Here is a 27167-nt window from a genome sequence, read left to right as displayed (position 1 = left end):
ATGTGTCTGATACTGGGGTCAGTGCCCCTGGGATGGACTGAGTGAGGTCCATTGTTGGGGAGGTGATGGCCTCCGTTCTTGGTGGAGGGAGACATCTGGGAGTGACGTGTTTCTGGGAATGTGGATGTATACTACTACTCACAGCTCTTCAAAGGATTTTAGGTGGCACATAGGAGAACTTTGTGTGGCATGGGTGCAGAAGGGAGAGGAGACGACAGTGTTAAAAAGCGGCGACTCACACATGGTAAGAACGCTGCTTCCGTAGCAAGTCAGTTTTGTCTTTCTGGTTATCTCCAAGTGAGGACCACAGTCAGCTAGTTTCTAGGGATTTTGAAGCCCATGCCTTTATTCACCAACTATTTATTGAGCAACTGTTACATGTCAGGCATCATTCTAGGTGGCAGAGTGGACCAAACAACCTGAACCCTTGCTCCCCTGGGACTGACATTCTACTGGGAGGGGGCCTGGATAATAAATGAACGTAGAGGAAATGTATGTGCTTGTTTAGATGGACTATTTGGGTGCTGTAGAAAAATGATGTATCAGACTAAAAAGGTCAGGAAGGGCCAGGAGTGACTCAGGGGTTTACAGTATTAGGTAATATGGTTGGGGAAGGCTGGATTGAATAGGCAATATTTGAACAGAGACCTGAAGAAGGGGAGGGAAGGGGCCCAGTGGTTACCTGGGAGACGAGTCTTCCAAACAGAGGGAAAACCTATGCAAAGGCCCTGGGACAGGAATGTGCCAACGTGTCTGCTGAACAATAAGGAGGCTGGTGTGGCTGGATAGGAGAGATGATGGGGCTGGACGGGAGAGGTGTTGGGGCCATATCTTGTAAGGCCTTGTGAGCCACTGTGGGGTCTTTATCTTCCCTATGCGTCAAGTGGGAAGCTTTAAGCAGCGGGGGTGCGGGTGGGGGCAGCATCTGCCTTACTTCTAACAGGATCCCTCTGGCTGTGTGTGTAGACCATGGCTTGGTAAGGATGGAGACAGGGAGACCAGGGAGGGCTTGACTTACGTGGTCCTGGGAGGAAACATCTGGACCAGGTGGTGGTGGTAGAGGTAGACACATTTTATGAGAGTCGCCTCTTCCTATCCTTTGCCCATTTTCTGACGTATAGTCTTTCATTTTGATTTGCTAGCATTCTTGCTAACCCTGGGTGCTTTGGGCCATCTCTTGGAGTTTTTGTCTGACTCTGAGGTTATGAAATGAGCTCCCCATTTGCTGGGGATCTGGCCTTGTCACTGTCTTGCTGGGAAGGCACAGGAAGTCAGAGGTCTCTTCACTGTGGCCTCCTCTGCCCTGGCTCTGGTCCTCCCCTGACCACAGTGCCCACTCTACATCCTGTCTCTCGGGCTGAGCACCAACACCTCGCCCACAGCTGCTCCAGAACCCCAGCCTGCCCTAGCATCAGTTCATGCTCTTTCCTGTGTGCTGAAAGTATGAGCCTCGGGACACACGGTGTGTGTGTGTGTGTGTGTGTTCTCACCTCTTCCTAACACAGCTATGCTCAGATGCCCCCATCTTCCAAGGAGCCTTCCCAGGTCACCTTTCCCCACGGTCCTGCCTGCATACTGTTTTCTGCCACGCTGCGTGTGGTTGAGAGTCTGAATTCTAAAATTTAGCTCTACTACTTCTTAGCTGTGTGACCAACGGCAAGTTGCTGAACCTCTCTGTGCCTTCATTTCTCCATCTGTAAAATGATCATGGTAGTTGGTGCTCAGGCTTGCTGTGAAGATTGGATGAGACAGTGAATGAGAAAATTTATGAAAACACTTTGCATCTGACTTGGTAGATGGTCATGCTGGTAAATGTTGGTAACTCCAATATTATAATGATTTTTGTTTTTATCAATTCTAGCTCCTGAATTTACTGGCATTGACTCTTTGAGATGTGACTTGAACCCTCTGTGTCCCAGTTTCATTCTCTATTAAATAGTGCTTTAGTCATTGGTTATTATGAAGATTAAGGTAAACGTACCTGTAAAATGCTTAGAAGTGTTTTGTGTTAGCTATTTCAATTGTCTCAATTCGATCCCCCCATATTAAAATAATAGCATCAGGTTTCTTTTGATGAGTATTTTCCTGAGATATCTTGCTTCATTCTTTTACTATTGACCTCTCTCTTTCCTTAGACTTGAGGCATGTCTTTTGTAAACCCCATAAAGTTTAATTTTAAAATCTTACCTGACAATATCTTCTAATAGGTGAGTTTTAGCCTACTGATATTTATTGTGCCTGTTGACTCATTTGAACTTGGTTTTGCCATCTTTCTTTTTGATTTATCCTCTTTTTTGGATGTTCTTTTTTCCCCTATTTTGCTTTATTTTGGATAGTGTTTTTTTGGGGGGGGGGTTTACTTTTTTTTTTTTTTGTTATTCCTTTTTTGTTGTTCTTCCACTAAATTGGAATTTGTGGCTGTCACCACCACCACCACCACCACCATCATCATCATTGGTTACAATTTTACCCTCTTCTCTAAGTCAGTGTCTCAGTAGAGCTTGGGCTTGGGAGTGAGGGGCGTAGAACTGTACTGTGAGCCATGCTGGAGCCTGTTTTGGAAGGTTGGATAGGGAGCCCCTGAATGTTGGAGCTGGAAGGGTCATTGGAGACCTGCCAGCCCAGGTCACAAACACTGGTACCTGCAGGGCAGTGCAGGAAGTGAGTGAGTAGGTTGGTTGTAACTTAGCAAGGTGGGTGGGGACTATGGGAGACTAGAGAGTGCTTGTCCCATGTGAGGGGGCAGCTACCATTCAGCCCGACCAGTTATTGTCAGGAGGAAATACAAGCCCAGGTAGCCAGAACTTCTGCTTTGCTGAGAGAGTTGGTCGGAGCATTTGGCCTGGTACATTCACTACCCCGCATAGCCAGGAGGCCCCCGCTCAGAAAGGAATAGCAACTTGTCCAAGGTCACACAGCATAGCCTCATCAAAGCCGGAACATGAATTCCCTGCTCTGAGCCCTCTTCCCACTGCCTTTCTCTTACCTCTCAAGTAGAAGGAAGTTTTTAAGACCCATGAGTATTGTTTACTTTCTCCTGTTAATTCTTAATAGATGAGGCTATAGTTTTCCTAGGCAGGCACCAGGGCCTGAAGTTGTTAAAATTGGAGACATATTTGCATGAAATCTGCATAAGATTTGCATGCATGGGGGGTTTCTTTGCTATGCTGGGCAACATTTCAGTTCTGGATTTTCTTGGACTTCAGATGTTTTTCACTTCTGTTTTTTTTTTTCCTTTTTTAAAAGCTGGTGGTGGGTTTCTCGAATACATGTTCGTTTGTATCCTGCTGTCACCCTAGATATGGCAGGAGGGGACCCCGGGACTGTGAGGGCAGGAGCATGCCAGCCTCGCCGAGCTGAGGTGGTAGACCCTTGGATAGTGTGAGTCGAGGTAGGTGGCCAATGGCAGGGTCAGCTTCTTCCTGGAGTGGGCTCAGGTGTCCCTAGAAAGTGGGTGTTATTCTGTTAGGTTCCAGACTCCACTTGTGACATTATTTCTTGTACTCCCCACCCATGGTCAGCCCTTTTCTCCCTGTGGAGGGGACATTATTCCTTTCTAACCTCCATGTTTCCATTGAGCCCTCTTCTAACCCCAATCACAGGGAGTGACAGGTATTGTCATGTCTGCCAGTGACAAAGCCAGCTTTGTCTGCATGGTGTTTTATGGGTCCATCTTATATTTCGGCCCATCACTGACTTTATAACTGTATTTTTTAGCTTTGAAAGCCTAATTTAAATTTGTTTATTAAAAAAAGAAGAGAAAACAGACAAGACTCAGGGTAGGTATGACTTCAAGCCTTGCCGCATCTGGGCTCAGGTGATGCCCTTAGACCCAGCCTCTCCTTGCCCTGGCTCCTTTCCTTCTGTGCCAGCATTATGCTCAGAGGCTGCTTTCTCATGGGGGTGACACTGTTCCTCAGGCCTGTGTGTGCCCAGTGTGGCCACCTCGGGAAAGGAGAGCCGCCTTTCCCACCATGCTCACCAAAGTCCCAGCCTGAAGCCCGCTGGCTCTGTGTGGGTCCTGTGCTCTCCTAGTGGCTGGGAGAGTGGGAGGCTCAGGTCATGATCATGAGTCCACGTGGGGAGCAGCTGAAGAGGCCTCTCTGGGACTCCATGGCCTGAGAGGACAGAGGTGGAAGCTGTAGGCCTCTGCGACACATCCTCCCTCTATCCCACTTCTGTGTCTCTTTCTCTGGGCCCTTTGTTCTTCCTCCAGTCCTTTCCTGTGCCTTGAGCAAGGCTGACCAAAGTAGACCTTGGACCAGCCACGCTGGTTTGCTGCCAGGTATCGTCTGGAGTGTGAGGCCTTGTGTCCCCAGCTGTCTCTCATGGCCTTGCTGTGGGCAGGGACCACACTCAGGGGACATGAGTGGGCTTCTCAGAGCGGGCACCTGTAGGTACCCTTTTGGTAAATGTGGCTGGAAGGGTGCCAGGAGCTGTGTCATCTCGCAGAAGCACCCGGCCCCTCTGCTCTGACATCCTTTCTTCTAGGAAGCCCTCACCTCAGGTGAAACCACATGGGGCTTGAGGGCTGGATGCCGGGGAAGGTCTGCTAGTGGCTCTTGGAGGAGCTTCTGCTGCTGACTCACGGGGGGCCCTGGGCACACCCCTTTCCTTCCTTGCTCTCAGTTTTTCAAAGGCTTTCCAGGGTCTACCCTGCTCAGACATTCCGTGTTCTGAGACTCTAATTTGGAGGTATTATTCATTTCCAGCTTTTGGTTAGTTTCCACCAGCTCCTACTTGGCCTTGGGCAAGAGGCTTTACCTTTCTGTGGCTCAGTTTCTTCATACATAGAGTGGATACAATATTAGCACCCACCTCACTGGGGGTGATTGGAGGATGAAATAACTTAATACATTTAAATTTAGAACAAAAAATGTTTAGAACAGCGCTTGGCACGCAGGCAGTTCTCAGTAGATGCGAGCTGTTATGATTACTGCTGTGACTGCTTTCACTGTTCCTACTCTGTAGAAATAATAAATATAAGCTGTTAATACTACAAAAATTAGGGTGATGATGATGCTAATAAATATCATGTCCTTCCTGTGCACTGAGACTTTTACCCTCATCATTCCATTTGATCCTTATAGTAACCTTAGGAAGCGACTGTTATTCCATTCAGGGAGGTGAGGTCATTTGTACAAGGTTGAATAGCTCAGAAGTGGTGCAGGGTGGCTTTGAACCACAGCCCCCTTTGCCCAGAAACCTTTGTTTTAACCAAAGGCTGTCCGATTTCTTGATCTGATGTGCTGTTTGAGCTAGAATAAGGCATAAGTGGACCTGAGTGGATTATTGGTATCTCTAGTGATGGGGCGCTCACTACCTTATAAGGCATTCCCCTCTCTTGTCAGGGCTCCAGTTGGTGTAGAAGTGGATTAACTCAATCGGATGGCAGTCTGCTGCATCAGTCCCACTGGACTCTGAGGTCTCAGGGATCCAGTGGGCTTCTTAGTTGTGTAATCCTCCTAATATGTTTAGCAAGCAGCTCTTGGGTTCCTTCCAAAAATCTTCTTTGGGCAAGGCCATGTAAGTTCATGAAGCTGTTCCTCTTTGGATATGATTCTAGAGTTCTCTATACCATAGTTTGTCTCCTTTGAACCTGACTCTGTTCTATTTACTAAGATAGTCTGATCAGTTCCGAATTGAGCAGGAGTCTCCTTCCTGCCCTTGCTTTGTGTGTTAGACTTTTGTGAGTGTAGTTCAAACTCCCCTTAGCTTTAAAAGATACCCGTATTTTATGCTTGTGTGAGGGGGACTGAGCCACCTCTTGGATTCCAAATCCTTGAGTTCTTTCTGAGATTGTAAAGCAGCGAGAACTCTTTCAAAGAAAAGGTGTGGAAAAACCAGCTCAAGTAGCTAGGGTGAAGCAACATATGTATATGCAAAATGTATATGTATGAGGCTGGACAGTTAAGTTCGTGAACTCATCCTAGAAAAAGTGCTAGATACCTCATTATTTGAATGGTCACAAGGTGGCCCAAAGGAGTACTTAAAAGGTGGCCAGAGAGATAGTCAGCAATGAGGTATGTAGCACACTATTCCTGGGATGAGTTTGTGAACTCTATTGTCAGACCTAGTATGATAACAACTCTGATGGCCATTCCAGAAAAAGAGTTTCAAAATTTCTTTGAAGGGTGAGCTAAGTGCATAGCTTCCCAAGGGGACTACCTCGAAGGTGAGCGGAGTGATATTCCGTAATGAGGTAGGTATGTAGCACTTTTTCCCAGGATGAGGTCGTGACCTTACTCGTCAGACCTCATAGGCTCACATAACTAAAAAGTATATGGGTAGATGGCCTCAGATATGAATGGATCAAGATGTCACAAGGGACTTGCTAAACTATTTTCCTAAGCTGCCGTACCATTTTTTATTCTTACCAGGAGTTTCCGATGGTTCTGGTTTCTCCAGATCCTTCCCAACGTTTCTCATTGTTCATCTTTTTGATTCTAGCTATGCTAGTAGATGTGACATGGCATCTCATTTTGGTTTAGTTTTGTATTTCCACAAATGATGTTTAACATCTTTTCATCTGCTTATTGACAGCTTATTGGCCATTTGTATATCCTCTTTGGAGAAATGCCTGTTTAAATCCTATGCCTATTTTTTAAATTGGATTATTCATCGTGTTAAGTTTTGTTTTGTTTGTTTTTTGCACTTTTTGGCCAGGGCTGGGTTTGAACCTGCCACCTTCGGTATATGGGGCCGGCGCCCTACTCACTGAGCCACAGGCGCCGCCCTCATCGTGTTAAGTTTTAAGAGTTCTTTGTATATTCTAGGTATACGTCCCTCATCAGGTATATAATTTACACCATTTTCTTATATTCTACGGCTTGTCTTTTTACTTTCCTGAGACTGTCCTTTAAAGCAGAAAAGGTTTTAATTTTGATGACGTCCAGTTTGTTTTTTTTCACTTGCTTATACATTTGTTCTCATATCTAAGAACACTTTGCCTAAGCTAAGGGCACAGAGATTTATTCCTATATTTCCTTTTAACAGTTTTATAGTTTGAACTCTTAAATTTCAGTCTACAATCCATTTTGAGATAATTTTGTGTGCAGCGTGAGGAAGGGGTCCAGCATCATTCTGTTACACACGAATATTCAGCTGTTCCAGCATCATTTGTTCAAAAGACTCTACTTTCTCCCATTTAATTGCTTTGGCATCCTTGTTGAAAATTAATTGGCCATAATTGTAAGGACTGATTTCTTGATGCTCAGTTCTTTCCCACTGATCTCAGTGGGTATCCTTACGGAGTCCTATTGTGTTGCCTTCTTAAGATCTTGAGGAAGAATATTCCAGGAGAGGAGACAGCAAGTGTCCAGCCTGGAGGCAGGCATGGGCCCTCAGCCTTTGGAGCTCAGCAGAGCGAAGCCATAGCCCCTGAAAACCAAGACTCCAAAGCCAACATGTCCCTGCAGTTTGGGTCCAGAACCAAGGGTCTGGCCAGGTCTTGTTTGATTTCAATTCCCCGGCTCCAGAGCTGGTCTAGGGCAAGCATAGAGGTGGAGGCAGCCACACTGAAAAGGGAAATCATCTTTTTTTCCTCTTTACTCTGGATGTTGACAGCCCCACAAGGAACTCTCTGAAGGAGGGTTGCTGAAATTCCAACTTCCAGGGGTTTGGAAGGAGCAGATGTGGTGGCCGTGCCCATCAGAGGGGTGTGACAGGTTTAGTTTCAGGAATAAAAGTGGTGGGAGGCTTCCTACTTGTGGGGGAAGGTGGGGAGAGGCCCAGCCCGCCCGACTAGAGAATCATGGCGTTTTGATTACAAAATGTGAGCACCAGAGCTAGGCTGTGTGGCCACTGGGTCATCTGCAGCCTGGGGCAGTGGCCTCACTTCTGTGTGAGCCTCTGCTTCCTCCTCCCTTGGGTGGGGATGATAAAGCACCTGCCTGCTGGGATCATGGGAGGCGAGTTAATTCCTCCCTGCACTTCAAGATGCCGAGCTAAATAGAGCCGACAGGAGGAAAGACAATTTTATGGGGAATTTATCCCAAGTGACACTCCAAGGTAGGATCTTTTTATACTAGGATGTATTTATCCTAGCATAGGATAGTGATTAGTGACAGCGCCCCTAAACAACAGGGTATTTTTGTTGTTGTTTTGAGATAGAGTCTCACCCTGTTGCCCAGATTAGAGTGTCATGGTGTCAGCCTAGCTCACAGCAAACTCAAACTCCTGGGCTTGAGGGATCCTGCTGCCTCAGCCTCTCAAGGGACTACAGGCTCCTGCCATGATTCGTGGCTAATTTTTCTTTTCTTTTCTTTTTTTTTGGAGACAGAGTCTCACTGTGTCACCCACTGTAGAATGCTGTGGCATCACAGCTCACAACAACCTCAAACTCTTGGGTTAATCGATTCTCTTGCCTCAGCCTCCCAAGTGGCTGGGACTATAGGTGCCCACCACAACGCCCGGCTATTTTTTTGTTGGAGTTGTCATCATTGTTGTTTGGCAGGCCCAGGCTGGCTTTAAACTTGCCAGCCTTGGTATATGTGGCCGGTGCCCTAGCTGCTGAGCTAGAAGCGCTGAGCCTAATTTTTCTATTTTTAGTAGAGATGGGGACTCGCTCTTATTTGGGCTGGTCTCGAACTCCTGAGCTCAAGCAATCCACCGGCTTCGGCCTTCCAAAGTGCTAGGATTACAGGTGTGCGCCACTGTGCACAGTCTGAATAGCAGTTTAAACAATGCCTAAGCTTATTTCTGTTCAGGGCAGTCCAGTGTGACATGGTAGCTCCTTGCTGTCAGGTTCTGCCGGCCTGGGGTGGGCCCTTAGCACCAGGGCCTCAAATGTTCCCACCATATCCATGTTTTAGTTGGGGAAGAGACAGAGGGAAAGGGAAGCCACACATACCACTTCTGGTCACAGCTTGTGGCCTAGAACCTATGACCAAGGTAGGCTGAGAATATGGTCTTTGTTCTGGATGGCTTCAGGGTCAGCTGAGAGTCAGTTCTGTTCCTGACCAGGGGTCAGCAGACTTTTCCTTTAAAGGACCAGATGGTAAATCCCTTAAGCCTTGGGGGTCATAGGTTGGAATACCATAGCTATTCCATTTTGCTGTTTTTGTGCAAAGCAGCCACTGACAGGATGTAAATTAATGAGTATGGTATGGTTCCATACATCCATATTTACAAAATCAGGGTGTGGGCTGGACTTAGGTCATTAGATTGTTATTTTTTTTTTCTTCTTCTTCTTTTTTTAGAGACAGAGTCTCACTTTGTCACCCTCGGTAGAGTGCGGTGACATCACAGCTCACAGCAAACTCCAGCTCTTGGACTTAGGCGATTCTTTTGCCTCAGCCTCCCAAGTAGCTGGGACTACAGGCACCCGCCACAACACCCAGCTATTTTTTGTTGCAGTTTGGCCGGGGCCGGGTTTGAACCTGCCACCCTCGGTATTTGGGGCCGGTGCCCTACTCACTGAGCCACAGGCGCCACTCCATTAGATTGTTGTTTGTTCCTTGTTTTAGAAGAAGGGGTTGATGAGTGTGGGTTGGTGGGGCATCTTATTAACTAGCAGCCTCTGTCCCCATCCACTGGGAGCTGGTGGGCCACACTCACCACTCTGCCCTTGACAGGTCTGACATAGGTCCAGATGCTCAAAACCACTTGTTCAGAGAACATGAGACTGGGGTAGCTTTGGTGAACTGAACTTAATTACTGATTATAATCATAAGTTCAAGGTTTTCTATTGTAATTTGGTCTGTAGACATGGCCTACAAGCAGGCTGTCAGCTCTGGGAGGTCTTGGGGCAATGTCGTCATCATCTGTCCCTGACAGAGGGCTTAGCGTGGGGCCAGGTTTACAGGAGGCCTTGCTATGTGAATGAATGCATGCACGAATGAATGAATGAGGCGCATTGCTTCCTGGTCCACACCACTGCCACCATCCTTTCTTGCCTGGAACCTCGCAGTAGCCATAACTGGCCTTCTTGCTTCTGCGTTCACGTTACGTTCCCTTCTGTGCATCCTCTTCTCATCAGCCACAGGGATCCTTTAAAGGGCAAGTCGCTCAGTGCATAGGTCCATCACCTCCCCATACTTTGGGGAGGAAACCCGGAGACCCCACCATGGCCTTACGTGATCTGGCTTCAGCACGCTGATCCGAATTCCCTGTCCCTCCCACTCTCGTTCACTCTGCTGCAGCCTCACCAGCCTCCTTGCTGTTTCTCGCTGCCTTGGGGCCTTCCCTGTGCTCCTGTCCATCCTCGAGGGCTTTTCCCACACGTGTTTGAATGGCCCATGCCCTCACTTCTCTCAGGCTCCACTTGGAAGCCCTTTTCCTCAGTGGGACTTTCTCAGACCACCATGTCTCTCTCACTCTATGTCCCTTGAATTAATGTAAATTATGTATTTATATAAGAGGAAAGCATTCCTATTTCACAGTCTGAAAGTTTATAAATAGTACAGTTATTTATTCATTTATGTATTTTTTGAGACAGAGTTTCACTCTGTTGCCCTGGGTAGCGTGCCGTGGCGTCATAGCTCACAGCAACTTTGAACTTCTGGGCTCAAGTGATCCTCGTGCCTCAGCCTCCTGAATAACTGAGACTACAGGCACCCACTACAACACCCAGCTAGTTTTTCTATTTTTAGTTTTGTTTTTTTTTTCTTTTTCAGTTTTTGGCCGGGGCTGGGTTTGAACCCACCACCACTGGCATATGGGGCCAGCACCCCACCCCTTGAGCCACAGGTGCCGTCCTAGTTTTTCTATTTTTATGAGACAGGGTCTTGCTCTTGCTTAGGCTGGTGTCAAACTCCTGAGCTCAAGCAACCCACCTGCCTCAGCCTCCCAGAGTGTTAGGATTACAGATGTGAGCCACTGTGCCCGGCTTAGTACAGAGATTTAGAGCACAAACGGTGGAGCCCAGTTGGTTGGGCTCAGATCTCCTATGGGACCTTGTCAGCTGACCTGACCTCTCTGTGCCTTAGTTCTTATGTCTGTCAAACGAGGGTAGTGCCTGCCTATAGAGTAGATAATGAGGATCACATGGGCTTGATATGAACTGTTATCTGTCCTCCCCACAACACCCCGAAGCCCCCCACTCCTGTGGAAGCTCCTTCCTGGCATTGCTGCTGCCTCCAAAGAAAGAGCAGGGCTTTGTCTTCCCCTCCCACGAAGCCCTCTGGCATGTGCCTAGCACACAGCAGGGCTGATGGTGCAGAACATTCCAGCCTCAGGACTGTTAAGACCTAGTCTTTGGAAAGGGGGATGCACATTTTCAGGCAGGGAAAATGTGAAATGAACAGAGAAAGGATGTTTTTAGAGTTGGTTTTCTGCAGGGAGTGCTCAGATCACATGCATCGTGGTACACCACTGCTCCCGATAACAGCCAGCGTGTATTGTTATACCGTGGCGGGGATGCTGACAGCTACCATGAAGGCGCTAGTACTTTTCCTGCAGTATCTGATTTTTCCCTCACCACAACCATGAGCACAACCAGATGGCCTGGCTTCAATATCTGTTCCTCCTGAACTTCTTTCAGGCCTTGCGCTATCTTGCTGTGCCTCAGTCTCCTCATCTATTGATGGGTAATAACAGAGCCTACCTCACAAGCGCAGAGCGAAGGCTCAGAAGGTGTTAACTGCTGTCGTCATTGTCATCATCGCCATCCTCATCATCACTGGTTTACAGGTGATGAAACTGAGGCTCAGGGTGGAGGGGAGACTGGCCCAAGGCCACCCACTTAGCGGAGCAGAGCCAGTGTGCGTCACCACCACATGAAAGCATCATGTCTGTGGGGACGTTATCTGTGACTTTTGAGGGAGCTGAGAGATGGCGCTGTGGGGAAAGATAGGAACCATTGGGCATGCTCTATGTGTCAGATGGTGCAAGAAATTTGTCTCCGTTGCACGGTCTGGGGTGAAATGCTGGTGGGCTGGTGGTTGGGTGATTCGGCCTGAGAATCTTCCCTGGTATCTCGAGTTGTAGCTAATCTGTTCCTCCTTGCTTCCTCTCTCGTCACGTGCAGTACGTGGTTGAAGTCTTCTGATTAATACTGGCCTGGCCTCTAGAATGTCCCCACATGTGGCTGAGGTGAGGGGTGAGCAGAGAGTGAGAAATGATGGTGGTGGAGGCTTGTGGATTAGGAGCAGGCTTTACACTGGCCACTTTACACGCCCTGTCCCACCTCCCTGTGAGGGTGAGGTATTACACAGATAAGAAAATGGGCTGCGGAGGAACAGTGTCTGAGGCCACCTCCGTGACCCACTGATGTCTCGGTTTCTGTCGTGGGTGCCACTGCACACATATCGCCTCTCTGCTGTTCTAGTTACGTACCATGTACACGCCTACCCCAGACCCTTTGCCCTTGCTGTTCCCTCTATCTGGCCTGCTTTATCCTCAGGCCACTGTCTTGTCACCTCCTCAGAGGAGCCTCCCTTGATCTCCCTATCTGAAACATTTCCCTGTCCCCTCATTATGATTTGCCTTAGTGTTTTATTTATTTATTTATTTATTTTTGTAGAGACAGAGTCTCACTGTACCGCCCTTGGGTAGAGTGCCATGACTTCACACGGCTCACAGCAACCTCTAACTCCTGGGCCTACGCGATTCTCTTGCCTCAGCCTCCCAAGCCTTAGTATTTTCACTTCTTGACATTTTATTATATATTTGATTTTCTGTAAATTTTGGCCCATCCTCTTTACTAGAATGAAACATCCACCAGATGAGGCATTTTTGTCAGTTTTGTTAATAAATTTATCCCCAGACCCTAGAACACTGCCCACCTAGGGGGAGGTGCTCAGGTGGCAGTTATAGAATGAGTGAATGAATGGAAGAGTGATGGTCACCAGCCCTGGGTCACACAGTGAATGGATGAGTGATGTTCACCAGCCCAGGTCACACAGCTTGTATGGAGCAAATCTGGGCTTCAGCTCCAGGCCGAGTCCCCTCTGGATTGATATCTCTCCTCTCTGCTCCCACCTGTACCCTAGGAGCTGGCCAAGAGGACCCCCGGCAAGCACCCGGACCATCCTGCAGTCCAGAATGCCCTGCAGGCTATGAAGACCGTTTGCTCCAACATCAATGAGACCAAGAGGCAGATGGAGAAGCTGGAGGCTCTGGAGCAGCTGCAGTCCCACATTGAAGGCTGGGAGGTGCGTACAGGGCAGGAGGGGCCTCCTGTGCTGGAGAGGGGCCGGGGGGCCCCCAGCTGCAGGCACAGATGGCAGCCTGGGCACCAGGGTTGGTCTGCAGTATATTTTGTTTGGCTTAAACAGTGTTTGTAAAACAGTGCTCAATTGTTTTTCAATTAAATCCACATAAAAATCAGATTTCCCTTGAAACATTGGTAACTCTGGGTACCTGTGTCCCATGGCCACAACCACTGGAGCCTCTAGTTCTCAGACCCCATCCTTCCCTGTTGCCCTCTACTCATTCTCTTCCATGAATTTCCTTACCTGCCTGGTATTATAGTCCTTTGGCCTGTAGGCTTCAAGGTTAAGGGTAGCGTTTAAGTGCATGCTCCAAGGACAGAATTCTGGTTTTGGCACTCCCTTGCTGGGAGACTTTAGGCAAATGCCTTAACTTCTCTGAACTTCAGTATCCTCATCATACCTGGCATGTAGTACTCAATAAATGATAGATTAGTTGATATTACTATCATGATTATTAGGGGATGGGATTCTTGAAATCCTTGGATTGTATGTGATTTATTTGTTTAAGCCCCTACGCCTTACTTAGATTATTAGAGGTTCCCTACAAATCTGTGGAAGGAAATGGGAACATGCGAATAAATGAAGAAATCAGTATCAGAGTAAATACAGCTGTAATGGAAGATTAAGAGCAAAGATGAAAGACTCTTGGCTCCCCCAGTGGGCCAGTTCTACAGAGTTGTCAGTTTTCTGGAAGGCTCAGCCTGGATTCATGGCTTCTTTAGCCTTCTTCAGCAATTGAGTAAGACCCTTATTCCTTTCTGATTAAAATACATAGCTTGGTTTCTGTTTCCTCCAACTGAAAGTTGCCTGATGCTCAAGTGTGTGCATTAGGGCACACCCTCTAGGAACTCCCGCCACAGGCTCATGATGTCAGGGCTCTGATTTGGTCTCTTTTGATCCTCTTCTTTCCCTTGTGCTTCTATAAAGGCAGCAGTGCCCAGCATTATGTGTTCAAAACCAGAGGTGGGCATGGCCAGGGCAGTAAATGAGCTCTTTTTCCCCAGTGGACGAAGACCTTTTCCAGAAGCCTTAGGGAGACTTCCCTTTCATCTCATTGGCCAGAAGCAGGTCACATGGCCATTTTCACCCTCAAGAACAAATAACATTGATTCATTTAAACATCTGTCTGGGCTTTGAGCTTCCTGGCAGCCAACGTGAAAAGAGCAGCACACATAAGTTGCCTAATGCTCAGTGCCAAAAAAGGAAACAGTGGAACAGTTCTGGGAGACAGAGAGTTTCCTGGCTGTCAGTTGGAAAAGAAATTTCTCACATGGGCCCCTGTGGAGAGGATATTGAGCAAGCTTTTTGGCAGCCAGAACAGAAGTGATTTCCAGATGCATTCTTATGGTAAGGGCCCAGGGAAATAGGAACTAAGGGTCTTGAGAACCCTTTCTGACCCTGAAAATCTGCAGTTTGAGAAGTCAATGGCCCTTATTTTGATCACCATTTCTAGGGTCGGTAGGAAATAAAGTGACCTAGAATCAGAATTGTCGGCAACCATTGAGCACCTGTTATGTGCTTCCAGTGCTATCAGAGAGATGCTATTAATATCCCCACTTTACAGATGAGGAAACTGAGGCTCAGTGACTGGTTTTTGAGGCCCAGCCCTATAAGTTACAGACTTCCCTGCTGTGGTGTAAGTTTGTCCTTCTCTGTGGGCCTCATTTCCCTCCCTTTGTTTAATTGTAGTAATAATATCTCTGAAGTTATCGTCCTCTGGAAAACATAAATGATTTTCCATGAAGTGGAAATCATTTTTGAGATAGAGTCTCACTTTGTTGCCCTCGGTAAAGTGCTGTGGCATCACAGCTCACAGCAACCTCAAACTCTTGGGCTTAAGTGATTCTCTTGCCTCAGCCTTCCAAGTAGCTGGGACTACAGGCACCCGCCACAATGTCCGGCTATGTTTTGGTTGTAGTTGTCATTGTTGTTTGGCAGGCCCGGGCTGGATTTGAACCTGCCAGCTCCTGTGTATGTGGCTGGCACCCTAGCCTCTGAGCTACAGGTGCCGAGCCAAGTGGAAAGGTTTTTAAATACAGTTTGATCCTTATTGTGAAAATCATGTGCTCTTTCTAGAAAAACAATGTTTTAGAGTAAAGCTGGTTGCAACGGCTTTATGCTATCAACAGCTACAACCTCTGGAGACAGTATGGCTTAGGGGCTAGTTCACAGTGAGCGATAGTGGTTGCAGATCCTTATTTCAGATACTCGTCTTGATAATTTATATCTTTTTCTGTGACCTCTTGCTGATCCGATTAAAAGGTTGTCATTTCTTTTTGGAATATGGCTGTTGAGGGGCTTGTTCTCAGGTCAGGGGAGTCTTCTCTTGGCTACTTTCTTGCTGTTTATTTGGACTTGCATCACTCATTAGTTTCATCTCCCATCTGTGTGTGTGTGTGTGTGTGTGTGTATCATGACACTTGTAAGTCACTCACCCCTTTCTTTTTGGCATGAGACTGGCTTAGTTAAAACCAGATAAATTAATCCACAAAGAAATGCCAGCATGTCGCAATACCTTGGCAGTCAGCGAGGGAGCCATTCCCTCTGTGTGGAGGGATCCTTTGCCTCAGTTTCCTTATCTGGAAAGTCTGGGTAATGGTAGTACCCTTCTCATGGGTCACTTGAGGACTGGGGGGTGGTGGTTGATGGCTGCACAACACTCAGAATAGGGCATGGCTCAGGGGAAATGCTTAATAATATCAGCAGCAGCTGTGGCAGCAAAGCATGATCTTTTATCTTTTTTAGATGGAAAATGTGTCCTGTAGCCTTGACTAGAACTTGTGCCCAGTGTGGGCTGACCCTCCTGCAGAGGGACACTCTAGATACAAGCCGACTCCATAGGCTCTCGTGTGAAGCTCATAGTAATAAAAAGGAAAAGCATGTTCTTAATAAGCCTCTTGCAGGCTCTGGAAGCCTGGGTTTAAGAGCTGACCAACTGCTAACTCATGGCAGAGAAGGAAACAGGAGAGAGGAAACATAAAATCAGCTAAAAAAGAAAAAAATCTAAATACGAGTTTTCAAATTTTCTTTCCAACTTTCCTGGGATGCTCTGGGCTCCCCATGGGATATGTCTCTCCCCCTTGGAGGCCTCTGCTCTAGACTAATGATTGTATGGAAAGATCTTCAGGTTACCTTGGAAGGGGCAGCTGAAGGCAGAGGTGAGTGAGTAGGACAGTGTGGACAGCCTGGCTTCAAATCCCAGCTGTATCCCTTACCACCTGTGTGACCTCAAACAAGTCCCTCCACTACTCTGTGCCTCAGTTTCCTCCTCTGTAGAATGAGACCTATTGTAAGGATTAGCTGAGTTTGTATAATCTAGTACCCAGCACTGGGAGAGTAATGTGCAAGCTTTAATGTGCAAGCCCTTGTCATCCTGAATGTTACTGCTTTTGGTTTGGTTGAGTTTGCAAGGTCTGGAAGGACCTTGGTGCTCAGCCTCTTCCCTGTGTGTCTTGTCCCTAGCACCACCTTTGCCCAGGGGTCTTGAGTTTCAGGGAGAGTTGGGCATCCCACTGTAGTGTGCCTGGCATCTCAGAGGCAGTTTGCTGGGTGGTCTTGGGCAAGTTTGCAAGGCAGCTTCTGTGCTGAGTGTACTTCTCACAGGTCCCCATCACAGCCTTGGTGGCAGGGTTCAGGTGTAGGGCTGTGTCACCCCCAGATTCTGTAGCTGGGTTGGGTACCAGCTAAAATCTTCATGTGGAGCCTGGGAGGGCTGGTGGGAGGGCATGAGTAAGGCAAGGCTAGGGGAGGGGGTGGCATGTGGGCGGAGGAGCTGCTGAACTGGTGCCCTGCCAGAGCTGGTGAAGCCCCTCCCCCAGGCCTGTTTGCAAGGACACTGGCGGCCCCTGTGGGCTCTTCATCATGGCATCCATGGGTCTGTCCTAGGGGAGTCAACACTGTGCCAGCATCCATGACCACGTGGGCCCATAGTGCAGTGTCAGAGGGTCCAAGTCCCTGTCCTAGCTTCACAGCTCTTGACCCATAAGGAGGGCAGTTGCCTGGGCATCATCGTGGGCCCCAGAGGAATTTCTGGCCCTTTTGAGTGAATAAGTTTGTTGCATCCATCTGGACCACGGGCACAGAGCAGACCAGCTCTGACAGCAGAGAGAGAGGGCAGGGCAGGTGGCCGACAGCCTGATCTCTCAGTTCCCCTCACTGTATCTCAGAAACAACTGAGTCAGCAAGTGACCTGGGGTAGGAACTCCATGGTGGTTCTGGGTCTGAAGCTTTTGGGGAAGGCGATTCTGAGAATTCTCCCTCCCTTCTCGCCACATTCATTTCCAGGTGGGGACAGTGTCACTTCTCTTTGTTTCTCCCTTCACTGTGTCTGCAGGTCTGTCCCGTGAATGCCCCTTAGAACACTGCTTTTGCTTAATGTTCGTTCCTCTGGCTGGAATGTCAGAGGCAGCCTGTTGTCCTCCCTTCACGGTGTTAGGTGAAGTCTGTGGCTGCCTGCTGTGAGGGGGGGAGGAGGCAGAGGAGGAGGGGACATGTGCTTCTCATGAGTGGTGAGGGGTGGGCACTCAGATGGGGTGGGACGGCTCTGCTCCGGTGGTGACCCAGCTTCCTTCCAACTCCTGGCTCCCCCCTCTGCTACAGCGTTTTCCACCAGCCTGTAGAAAGAGGAAGAGAGAGGAAGTGGAGGGAAGTAATTTTATTTCAAGGAAGTGCAATGGCACTGGGGCCCATTGGGGATAATCCAGTCACATGACCACACCCGGTATAAGGCAGGTTGGAGTGTGCAGTCTGTGACTGGGTAGCCAGGTGTCAGCAACAGCACCCCAAAATATCAGAACATGGCATGGATTCAGGGGACAGTGGAGGGGCCGCCTCAGTTGGCATCTGTGTCTGCCTGCATCTCTTTCCAGCTTCTTCTTTTTGGACTTTAGTATCTCACTGCCCTTGCCTGGGTCCTCTCAGCCCTGGAAAGACCTCTGTGGTCCCCCGCTCTGTGGACTCTTCTCAGCCAGGCTGTCCCCAACCCCACTCTCAGCCTTTTTATCTTCACTGTCTACCATGGCCAGGCTGGCACCTCCTGATGCCTTTCCCCACTGAAGTTCAGTGAGTGTCATGCCCACTTAGTAGCTCGGCCACCGGGTGGTGCCTGTGGCTCAAGGAGTAAGGCGCCAGTCCTATATGCCGGAGGTGGCAGGTTCAAACCCAGCCCCAGCCAAAAACCACAAAAAAAAAAAAAAAAAAAGTAGCTCGGCCACCTGCTGCCCATCAGCATAGACGTAGTGGAGTTGGGAGCTGTCCTCATCGACATGCACATCCTCAGCTAGATGGAGTGCTCCCAGGGTCTGTGCAGGCTCCCAGGGTCTGTGCAGGCAAACCCACTTGGTTTGCCAAAGAGTGTTGTAGGTGCTCAGAATACTCAGGGTGTATGTCTGCTATCAGCTCTGTCCTTAATGGAAGCGGTCTTCTTGCAGGGGAGATACAGTAACAGGTCAAGACATAGATAAGGGGGAGGGGCAGGTAGAAAATAAAGCCCCCAAACAAAAGCCGAAACAAAAAGTCAACCAGACGCTGAGCAGGACCCGCTGTCAGCTGTGTGTGCCTGATCCCAAGTCCCTCGCCTGTAAAAGGGACGTATGGTCACATGGATGTGCTCTCCTAGGATCCTTCTGGCACGCTCAGCAAGTGGCGTTGACGTTCTGTCTGCTGACAGATTTGTCTGTAGAGGTGCATTTGGAGTTTTCGGGGTGTGGAGGGAGGTGGTGGTAGGTTTTGCCTCTGAGAAAGGACGCAGCTATTGCCGGTGCCCTCCAGGTCGGCTCATCCCTGTGTCCTCATCACCCTTCCAGGGCTCCAACCTCACCGACATCTGCACGCAGCTCCTCCTGCAAGGGACTTTGTTAAAAATCTCCGCAGGCAACATCCAGGAGAGGGCCTTCTTCCTCTTCGACAACCTCCTGGTCTACTGCAAGCGGAAATCCAGGTGAGTTGCCAGGAAGCTGTGGACGGGGCTGCACAGGTGGCCGGAAAGGCTGGGATGGGGTCTCACCAGCCACCTTCTTGAGGTGACACCTTGGGCTTGTCACTGCCCTCTCTGGGCCTCCCTTTTCATTTTTGTGAGTTGAAGGGTTAGTTCTAATCAGTGCTCTCTAGTAGAAGTACAATGTAAGCCACATACGTTATTTAAATGTTCTAGTTTAAAAAAAAGGCAAAAAGAAACAGGTAAAATGAATTTAAACAGTATATTTTATTTAACCTAATATATTCCCAGATGTTTATTATACTACTAACTTATAATTACATGCCTAATTATAATTAGCTCTTAGAATTATGAAAGAGACAGTTTATGTTCTTTTTTTATACTAAGTCTTAAAAATCTGATATGTATGTTACACTTACAGCAGATCTTATTTTTCCCCAGCCTCATTTTGTGTGCCCAGTAGCTTCCTGTGACTACTGGATCAGGTACCGTCGGTCTAGATGGGAGTGGAGTTGAGAGGTTCTTTGTGACACCAGCATCCTCTAGTTCTAAGGTCCAGCAGGAGGAGGGTTGTGTGCATGTGATGGCCAGTGTGAATGATGGGGTGTGGGCGTAAGGGAGGAAGGACAGACAGATGGCCAGCAGTTGGGAGATGACTGAATGGTAGGTGAAAGGAGGCAGGGAGGGAAAGAACGCGGGTGGATGTATGAACTGATGTGCAGATGGATGGGTGAGTGGCTGAAGGGTTGGAGGTGTCGGAGATGGCTGGATGGAGGGATAGATGGAAAGGTAGGGGACATATGGCTGTTGGGGCAGCTGGAGAAATGGAGGTGAAGACAGGCAGGTGTGTGTTTAGATGAACGGTGGGTTGGGGCCTTAACATGGTGGTTTGTTGAGTGAATGGGTAGATGGAGGGACGGTTGGGGGTTTACGTAATTGGGAAGGGTGGGTGGCAGTTTGGAGATTAGTGGATAGAGGGCCAGTTGGATGGGCACGTTGATGGGCGGGTAGGTGTTCATTGATAGTTGGTGAGATGGTTAGACGCTGGTCTGGAAGGTGACATAATTGGATGACTGAGGAGGTGGCTGGCTGGCGGATTCAGAGAAAGGGGAAGGTAGCAGGTGGGTGGACTGGTGGACAGAGGGATTCTTGCCTTTTAGTCTTTTCCTTCCTGGCGGGTAGAGGTTGGTCTCAGTTGGCCAGTGCAGCAGTTTTCCAATTCTCTCTCCTGTTGCTTTGTCTCAGTGATGAAACAGTGACTTTCTGGAGGCTTCTTTACTCCTTTATCTAGCAAAAGCTATTGCTGAGGGTTGAGGTCCACACCCCAGGCTCTACTCTCAGCACTGCCTATAACGCTCTGTGGTCCCGGCCACATCACTTACTGTCTCTGAGCCCCAGTTTTCCTTATCTGTTTCTGCTGTCCTCTCCTCCGAGATTGTGGTGAGGAACTTACTGTAGGAAGAAAAGTAGGTGTTCCCTGTGCATGTGTGGGCTTCTCAATGTCTTCCTCCTCTCTGGGCCTCTCCGAGCCTCAGTTTTCTCTTCTGCAAAATGGGGATGATCAACCCCCATCGGAGCCATTGTGCACCTTAACTATGTTAAGCGTGCCTGGCACACAGTGAATGCGCAAACCAGGGGTTAACTTACCTCCACACGTTTTGGGGTTCTTACTCAATGGGGTCCCAAGCGCCTTCCCTCTGGCCCCTCTTGTTGGAGGCCTGGGTCTCCCTCTCTTGTCGTCTCTGGGTGCTGGCTCAGCCCGTCCCGCCCTCCCTTGCTCTCTCCTTCCCGCCCACTCCTGGAGGCCTGTCTGCTGCTGTGTGCTGTCCTCTTCTCCTTCCATACCTGCCTTCCTCCTCTCTCCCTGCTCCCTCTCTGTCCTCACCGGGGCCATCCTGAGCATCCTCCTTTGGCAATTCCAAGGCTACTACCAACGTCCACCACTAGCCTTCCCTGCCACCCCGCCCTGGGCTGTCTGAATCAGGCACTTTTTCCCGAATACTGGGGTTTAGGAAACAGAGTGTCGGTTCAGGCCTCTGTGACCTGCTCCCCGCCCTTGATTTCCCTGCTGCAGGGGCCTTCTCTTCCGGAGCGATGTCACCTGTGGGGGGACAGCAGCCGATACTGATAGTATTGGATTCCAAATATGCCTTCTAGGATCTTCCCTGTGGCTATCGTGAACTCTTTTAAGGCCATTCTCTGACTCAGTTCTGCAAGCGAGCTGGGCTGGCTGGAGGGAAAGGGCACATCTGTCTCCTGAGAGAACCTGGCAGGCAGCCAGCATTCTTGCCTCTGGATGGAGAGCCAGAGGGCTGAGCTCTGAGAGGTCCAGGGATTGGGCAATGGTGGGTAGAACTCCCAGTCTGACTATGAAGCAGCTAGGTGTCTGCTGACTGTTTTTGTCTTTGCGTGGGCCACACGGGGCACCACCCGTCTGAGACATGGGTCAGGGGAGGTCTCTGACTCAGAGAGCCTCGGGGCTAATACAGACCTTCCATGTCAGAGTGAAAAGTGGAAGGGAGTGTTTTAGAAGTCTGGCTCCATTCTACAGAAGGGGAAACCGAGGCCCAGAAGAGCTGTCTCTTGTATCTCAGCTGCTTCTTTGGCATCTTAGTGGCAGCAGTGGTAGCATGTAGCAGTTAGGAACTCAGAGGCCGCCTTGCTTCCGAGCTTGTGACCTTGGGCAAGTTATGTCAGCTGTTTGTGCCTTTGTTTTCCTGTCTGTTAAATGGGGATAAAAGTAGCCTTCGTTTCATGGAGTTGTCTTTTTTTTAAAGTAATGCATGTCAAGTAATACATGTGAAGGGTACACAAGTTAAAGTGGTTAGAATAATGGCCTGGTAAGAGCCAGGTGTGGTGGCTCTGCCTATAATCCTGCACTCTGGGAGGCCGAGGCGGGTAGATTGTTGGAGCTACTTGAGAGGCTGAGGCAAGAGGATTGCTCAAGCCCAACAGTTTGAGGTTGCTGTGAGCTGTGATGCCACGGCACTCTACCCCAGGTGACAGAGTGAGACTCTGTCTCAAAAAAAAAAAAAAGGGGTGGCGCCTGTGGCTCAGTGAGTAGGGCGCCGGCCCCATATACCGAGGGTGGCGGGTTCAAACCCGGCCCCGGCTAAACTGCAATCAAAAAATAGCCGGGCGTTGTGGCGGGCACCTGTAGTCCCAGCTACTCGGGAGGCTGAGGCAGGAGAATCGCTTAAGCCCAGGAGTTGGAGGTTGCTGTGAGCTGTGTGAGGCCACGGCACTCTACCGAGGGCGATAAAGTGAAACTCTGTCTCTACAAAAAAAAAAAAAAAAAAAAAGAATCATAACTTGGTACGTAGTGAAGTAAAAGAAATACAAATATATATCTTCATTTGGGTATCTCAGCAGTAGCTCACACTTAAATTGTGTTTAAAGTAGGATTCTTCTATTTCCTGTTAACTTTTGTACCATACCTTTATCTCCTTGGTGCTTCCTTATTCCTAGTAAATGGTATTAAAATCTGTATTAGTCAAGATAGTCTAGAGCAGCGATTTTCAACCTTTTTTGTCTCATGGTACACTGGAAGCTATAGTTAAATTTAAGCAGCACACTTAAAGTATGTTGGTCAAAAAGAAGAATATGCTTTGAACTTCTTTTGAAAATAATTTAATTAATGATCTTTAAAAAATGTTGAGGTACCCTTAAGATCCTCTGTGCAGAGATGCCATTGTACACAGGTTGAAAATCCTTGCTCTAGAGAAATAGACCCAATAGGGATATGTGTGTATGTGTGTGTGGTAAAGAGATTTATTATAACACAGCAGACTCGTGTGGTTATGGAGGCTTACAAGTTCCAAGATGTGCCATCAGCAGGCTGGGGACCTGGGAGGGCCAGCGGTGTAGTCTCATTCATAAAATTGATAGGCTCGGGTTCTGGGAAGAACTGATACTTCAGTTTGAGTCTGGAGGCAGGAGAAAAAAATTTACTGGGAGCTCAAGTCAGATCTTAATTGTTCCCAGTTCTGTGCTATCCTCATCCCCCTACCCCTTTTCATCAGCAAATCCTTTTTCATTCTGTCTTCAAGCTTCGTCCAGAAACTTCATGCAATACCAATAAAAATTCAACAGTGGTGTTTGTGTATGAATGTATGTGTGTGTGTAAGTGATCAGCTGATTATGTGGAAATGCAGAGACAGAAATAATAAAGACAGTTATGAAGGAGGTTAAAGCTGGAGAACCTTTGTTATCAGATTCTCAGGCTTGGCAATAAGGCTATAGTGATTAAGATAGTGTGGTATTGGTGTAACAACAGATAAATAGATTAATGGATTAGTGAGTTCAGAAGTAGGCCTGTTTGAATTTCAACAAAAACGCCAATGAAGTTCAATAAATGGTACCTGGTCAGTTTGATTTGCAATGGAGGGGGGAAATTCTTGACCCCTACCTCACACCATTTTGTAAAAATCAACGTTAGATGAATCATACTTGTAAATATTAAAGGTACAACGGTAAAGCTTCTAGAAGAAAGCATAGAGGGATCTTCATGATTTAGGGGTAAACAAAAATTTCTTAAATAGGACAAAGAATAGAATTATAAAGGAAGCATAGACTCATTAGACTACACCAAAGTAAGAACTTCATCGGAAGATACTGTGAAGAGAGTGAAAAGGCATACCACAGACTGGGGGAAGACGTTCACAGTCCATATAACTGCCAGAGTGCTCATAGCCAGAATATATAAAGAAGCCCTATAACCAAATTCAGCCTTCTGCCTATTTTTGAGTTTTGTTTTTTTTTTTTGCAATTTTTGGCTGGGGCTGAGTTTGAACCCACCACCTCCAGCATATGGGGCTGGCGCCCTACTCCTTTGAGCCACAGGTGCCACCCTCCTTCTGCCTATTTTTGTAAATAAAGTTTTATTGGAACGCAGCCATCCGTGCCTATCTGTTTATGTAGTCTGTAGCTGCTTTGGTGCCGTAAGAGCAGAGTTGAGTACTTGAGACAGAGACCATCTGGCCAGCAAAACCAAAAATGTCTATTTGGACCTTTTCAGAAATAATTTACCAACTTCTGCTATAAATAATTAAGAAGAAGGAGCCTTATGCCTACGGAAAAAGGAGACATGTAGCCTTATGCCTGCAGTCCTAGCACTTTGGGAAACTGAGAAGGGTCGATTGAGGCCAGGAGTTTGGGACAAGCCTGAATAAAAGCAAGGGCCATCTCTATAAAAAATAGAGAAATTAGCCAGGCTTGGTGGCACGTACCTGTAGTTCCAGCTACTTGGGAGGTTGAGGCAGGAAGATTGCTTGAGCTCAGGATTTTGAAGTTTCAGTGAGCTAAGATGATACCACTGTACTCTAGTCTGGGTGACAGAGTGAGACTCTTTCTAGAAAGAAACAAAAACAACAAAAACAAAAAACAAACCACGATGTTCAATGCAACAAAAAATGGACAAGGGACAGGCATTTCACAAAAGAAGACAGATGGCCAATAAACATATAAAGGTGTTTGACCTTATTTACTCATCAGGGAAATGAAAATTACACGTTTAATGAGATACTGCTATGTTCCCACCAGAACGGCCCAAGTGAGAAAGGAAAATAAAATACTAATTGCAGAGGATGTGGGGCAACTGCAGGGTTTCCATGCTGCTGGCCGTGGGGAGATTGAAACAACTATTTTGGAAGACAGCTTGGTAGTGTCTACTCGTGCATTCATTATTGCTCAGTAATTCAACTTTCAGGTATCTAACCCAAAGAAATCTGTTCTTTATACTCACACCAGCCAAGCTGGAAATAAGCCAAACGCGTGTCACTGTCACCACACCCAACAATGTGGATGACTCTGCGAGTCATGGGGTTGAGTGAAGGAAGCCAGCTATGAAAATCACATGGACATTCCATTTATGTGAAGTTCAAAAACAGGCAAAGCAAATCTATAGGGTCAGACATAAGGAGAGAGATTACATTTCTGTGTGTATAAGTGGGGATGGTTAGCGACTGCCGGGGGACACAAGGCAGGAGGATTGGGGTGCTAAAAATGTTGATATAGGTGTGCTCACTTTATGTAAGTTAATTGAGCCAGGTACTTCTTTAGGCATTTTTTTTCCTATATGGATTTTGTACTTTAATGTAACATTTGCACAAATATGTGTGTGCATGTATCTGTGTGTATGTGTGTGCACACACGGACTCCCATCCTCTCTCCCTATGATGGTCGGAGGGGTCTGTCTTGGATGGCTGGATAGGCTGCCTACTCCAGGTTCTCCTCCCATCCTGGTCTCATTTCAGGACGTATTTGTTTCGTCAAAACTCAGCGGGCCTCTTCCCATATTCCAGCCAAGAAAAATGGGTTCCTGTTGCTTCTTGGTCTTTCTTTCATCCATGTCTCTTGTTAGCTGAAAGTAGCTTTGTGAGGTCGGCAAAGTGATTAGCCCATTTTCCTGATGAGGAAACTGGCCGGGAGAGGAGCAGAGACTTGCTCGAGTTGCTCCCAGGCTCCTGGCCTCAGTCCAGCGTTCTCTCTGTCCCGGGTACCCCTCTGTGCTGTGCTCTCCTTTGCGCTGTTGAAAACATTTGCGTCCAGGGAGGTGAAATGCAGGGGATGCTGAGTTCCCACTGTCTTTCAGGGTCACTGGGAGCAAGAAGTCCACCAAGAGGACCAAATCCATCAATGGCTCCCTCTACATCTTCCGGGGCCGGATCAACACTGAAGTCATGGAGGTGGAGAACGTAGAAGATGGGACAGGTAGGCCCGGCCCCCTGACCCCCCTGCTCCCGGTCTGCTCTGCTCCCTGCGTGTGCTCTGTTTCATTTCCAGATATTTTTTCTCTTAAGGGGAAATGTAACCTCCCTACAGAAAAGTACCTACAATATGGTTACATGAAGTGAAGCCCTAGGTAGTTGGCACTCAAGAAATGGAACCCTGAACCCCAAATATTCCCCTTCACAATGCCTTCTTCACTTCCCAGATGTAACCACTGTCTAAATTTTGTGATGATCATTTTCATGCTTTAAAAGTGTTTTGGGGCCAGGTGCGGTAGCTCGCACTTATAATCCTAGCACTCTGGGAGGTCAAGGCGGGTGGATTGATTCTCAGGAGTCCAAGACCAACCTGAATAAGAGCGAGACCCTGTCTCTACTGAAAAAAAAAAAAAAAAAATTAGCTGGGTGGGGTGGTGGGCACCTATAGTACCAGATACTGGGAAGGCTGAGGTGGGAGAATCGTTGAGCCCAGGAGTCTGACGTTGCTGTAAGGTACGAGGCCATGGCACTCTAGCCAACAGAGTGAGACTGTGCTATAAAAAATATATATTTTTGTTTCCCAAGTATTTATTATCAAATATTTTAATTAAAGCGTCTCTGTTTTTGAACCTTACATCAGTGGCTATATGATTCTATATGTATAAATAACTTCAGGTATAAATATGGTTACATATAATATGTGTCTATATTCTTTTCCATCTTGCTTCTTCCACTCAACACCGTGTTCCATCCACGTTTTTGCATGTAGCTCTTTGCAGTTTGCTGGTTTCCATTGCTATGGAGTATTCCATTGCATGAGTAGGCCTCCCTTTACCCATTCTGTGGGTGATGGACGTCTGGGTTGTTTCCATCATTCACTGTCATGAACAGTGAGGCTGTGGGCAGTCTTGTGCGTCTCCGAGTGTGTGAACCTTTGAGCCTGTCCGGGACAGCAGGGGTTCTTACTTGGTTTGGAGCTGCAGACCCCTTTGACAATCTCCTGAAGCCTGTGGACCCCTCAGATTCAGGGTACAGTGGGTTCTAATTCCCTAGACAGTACCAACCCGTTTTCCAAAGAGGTCTGCCAGCTCCCATCCTCACCAGCAGTGGAGTGGGGCCCTGCACTTGCCTTGGGTTGTCTGGCTGGCACTCAGGTGTTGAGTAACCCCAGTGCCCAAGTGAATGGGGAGGAGGCTAAGAAGTGTTCCCAGGTGTCTGCTCAAGTGTCTTCTTGAGAGTCACTCCTGTGTTTGTGCCCAGACATGGGGCCTTGAAGCCCCTATAACTGAGGGCTTAGGAGGGGGCTTTCTTTGCAGAAGGTCTGCCTTGCCCACTGGACAGTGGTCATGAGGGGGAGTGAGTATTAAGGTC

At 47.9% G+C, this 27167-nt stretch overlaps 1 protein-coding gene across 1 annotated transcript in view; it reads left to right on the top strand.

Moving 5' to 3' along the window:
• Positions 1-27167, top strand: part of PREX1 (phosphatidylinositol-3,4,5-trisphosphate dependent Rac exchange factor 1) — a 195941-nt gene that overhangs the window by 107073 nt on the left and 61701 nt on the right. The window contains exons 6-8 of the mRNA XM_053574009.1: positions 12933-13094; positions 18959-19092; positions 25682-25800. Coding sequence (XP_053429984.1) covers positions 12933-13094; positions 18959-19092; positions 25682-25800 — 415 coding nt within the window. The remainder of the gene's footprint in view (positions 1-12932; positions 13095-18958; positions 19093-25681; positions 25801-27167) is intronic.

Source organism: Nycticebus coucang, chromosome 21 (assembly GCF_027406575.1).
Source record: "Nycticebus coucang isolate mNycCou1 chromosome 21, mNycCou1.pri, whole genome shotgun sequence".
In the NCBI taxonomy this organism is placed as follows: domain Eukaryota; kingdom Metazoa; phylum Chordata; class Mammalia; order Primates; family Lorisidae; genus Nycticebus; species Nycticebus coucang.
This window is presented reverse-complemented; position numbering and strand designations above follow the sequence as displayed.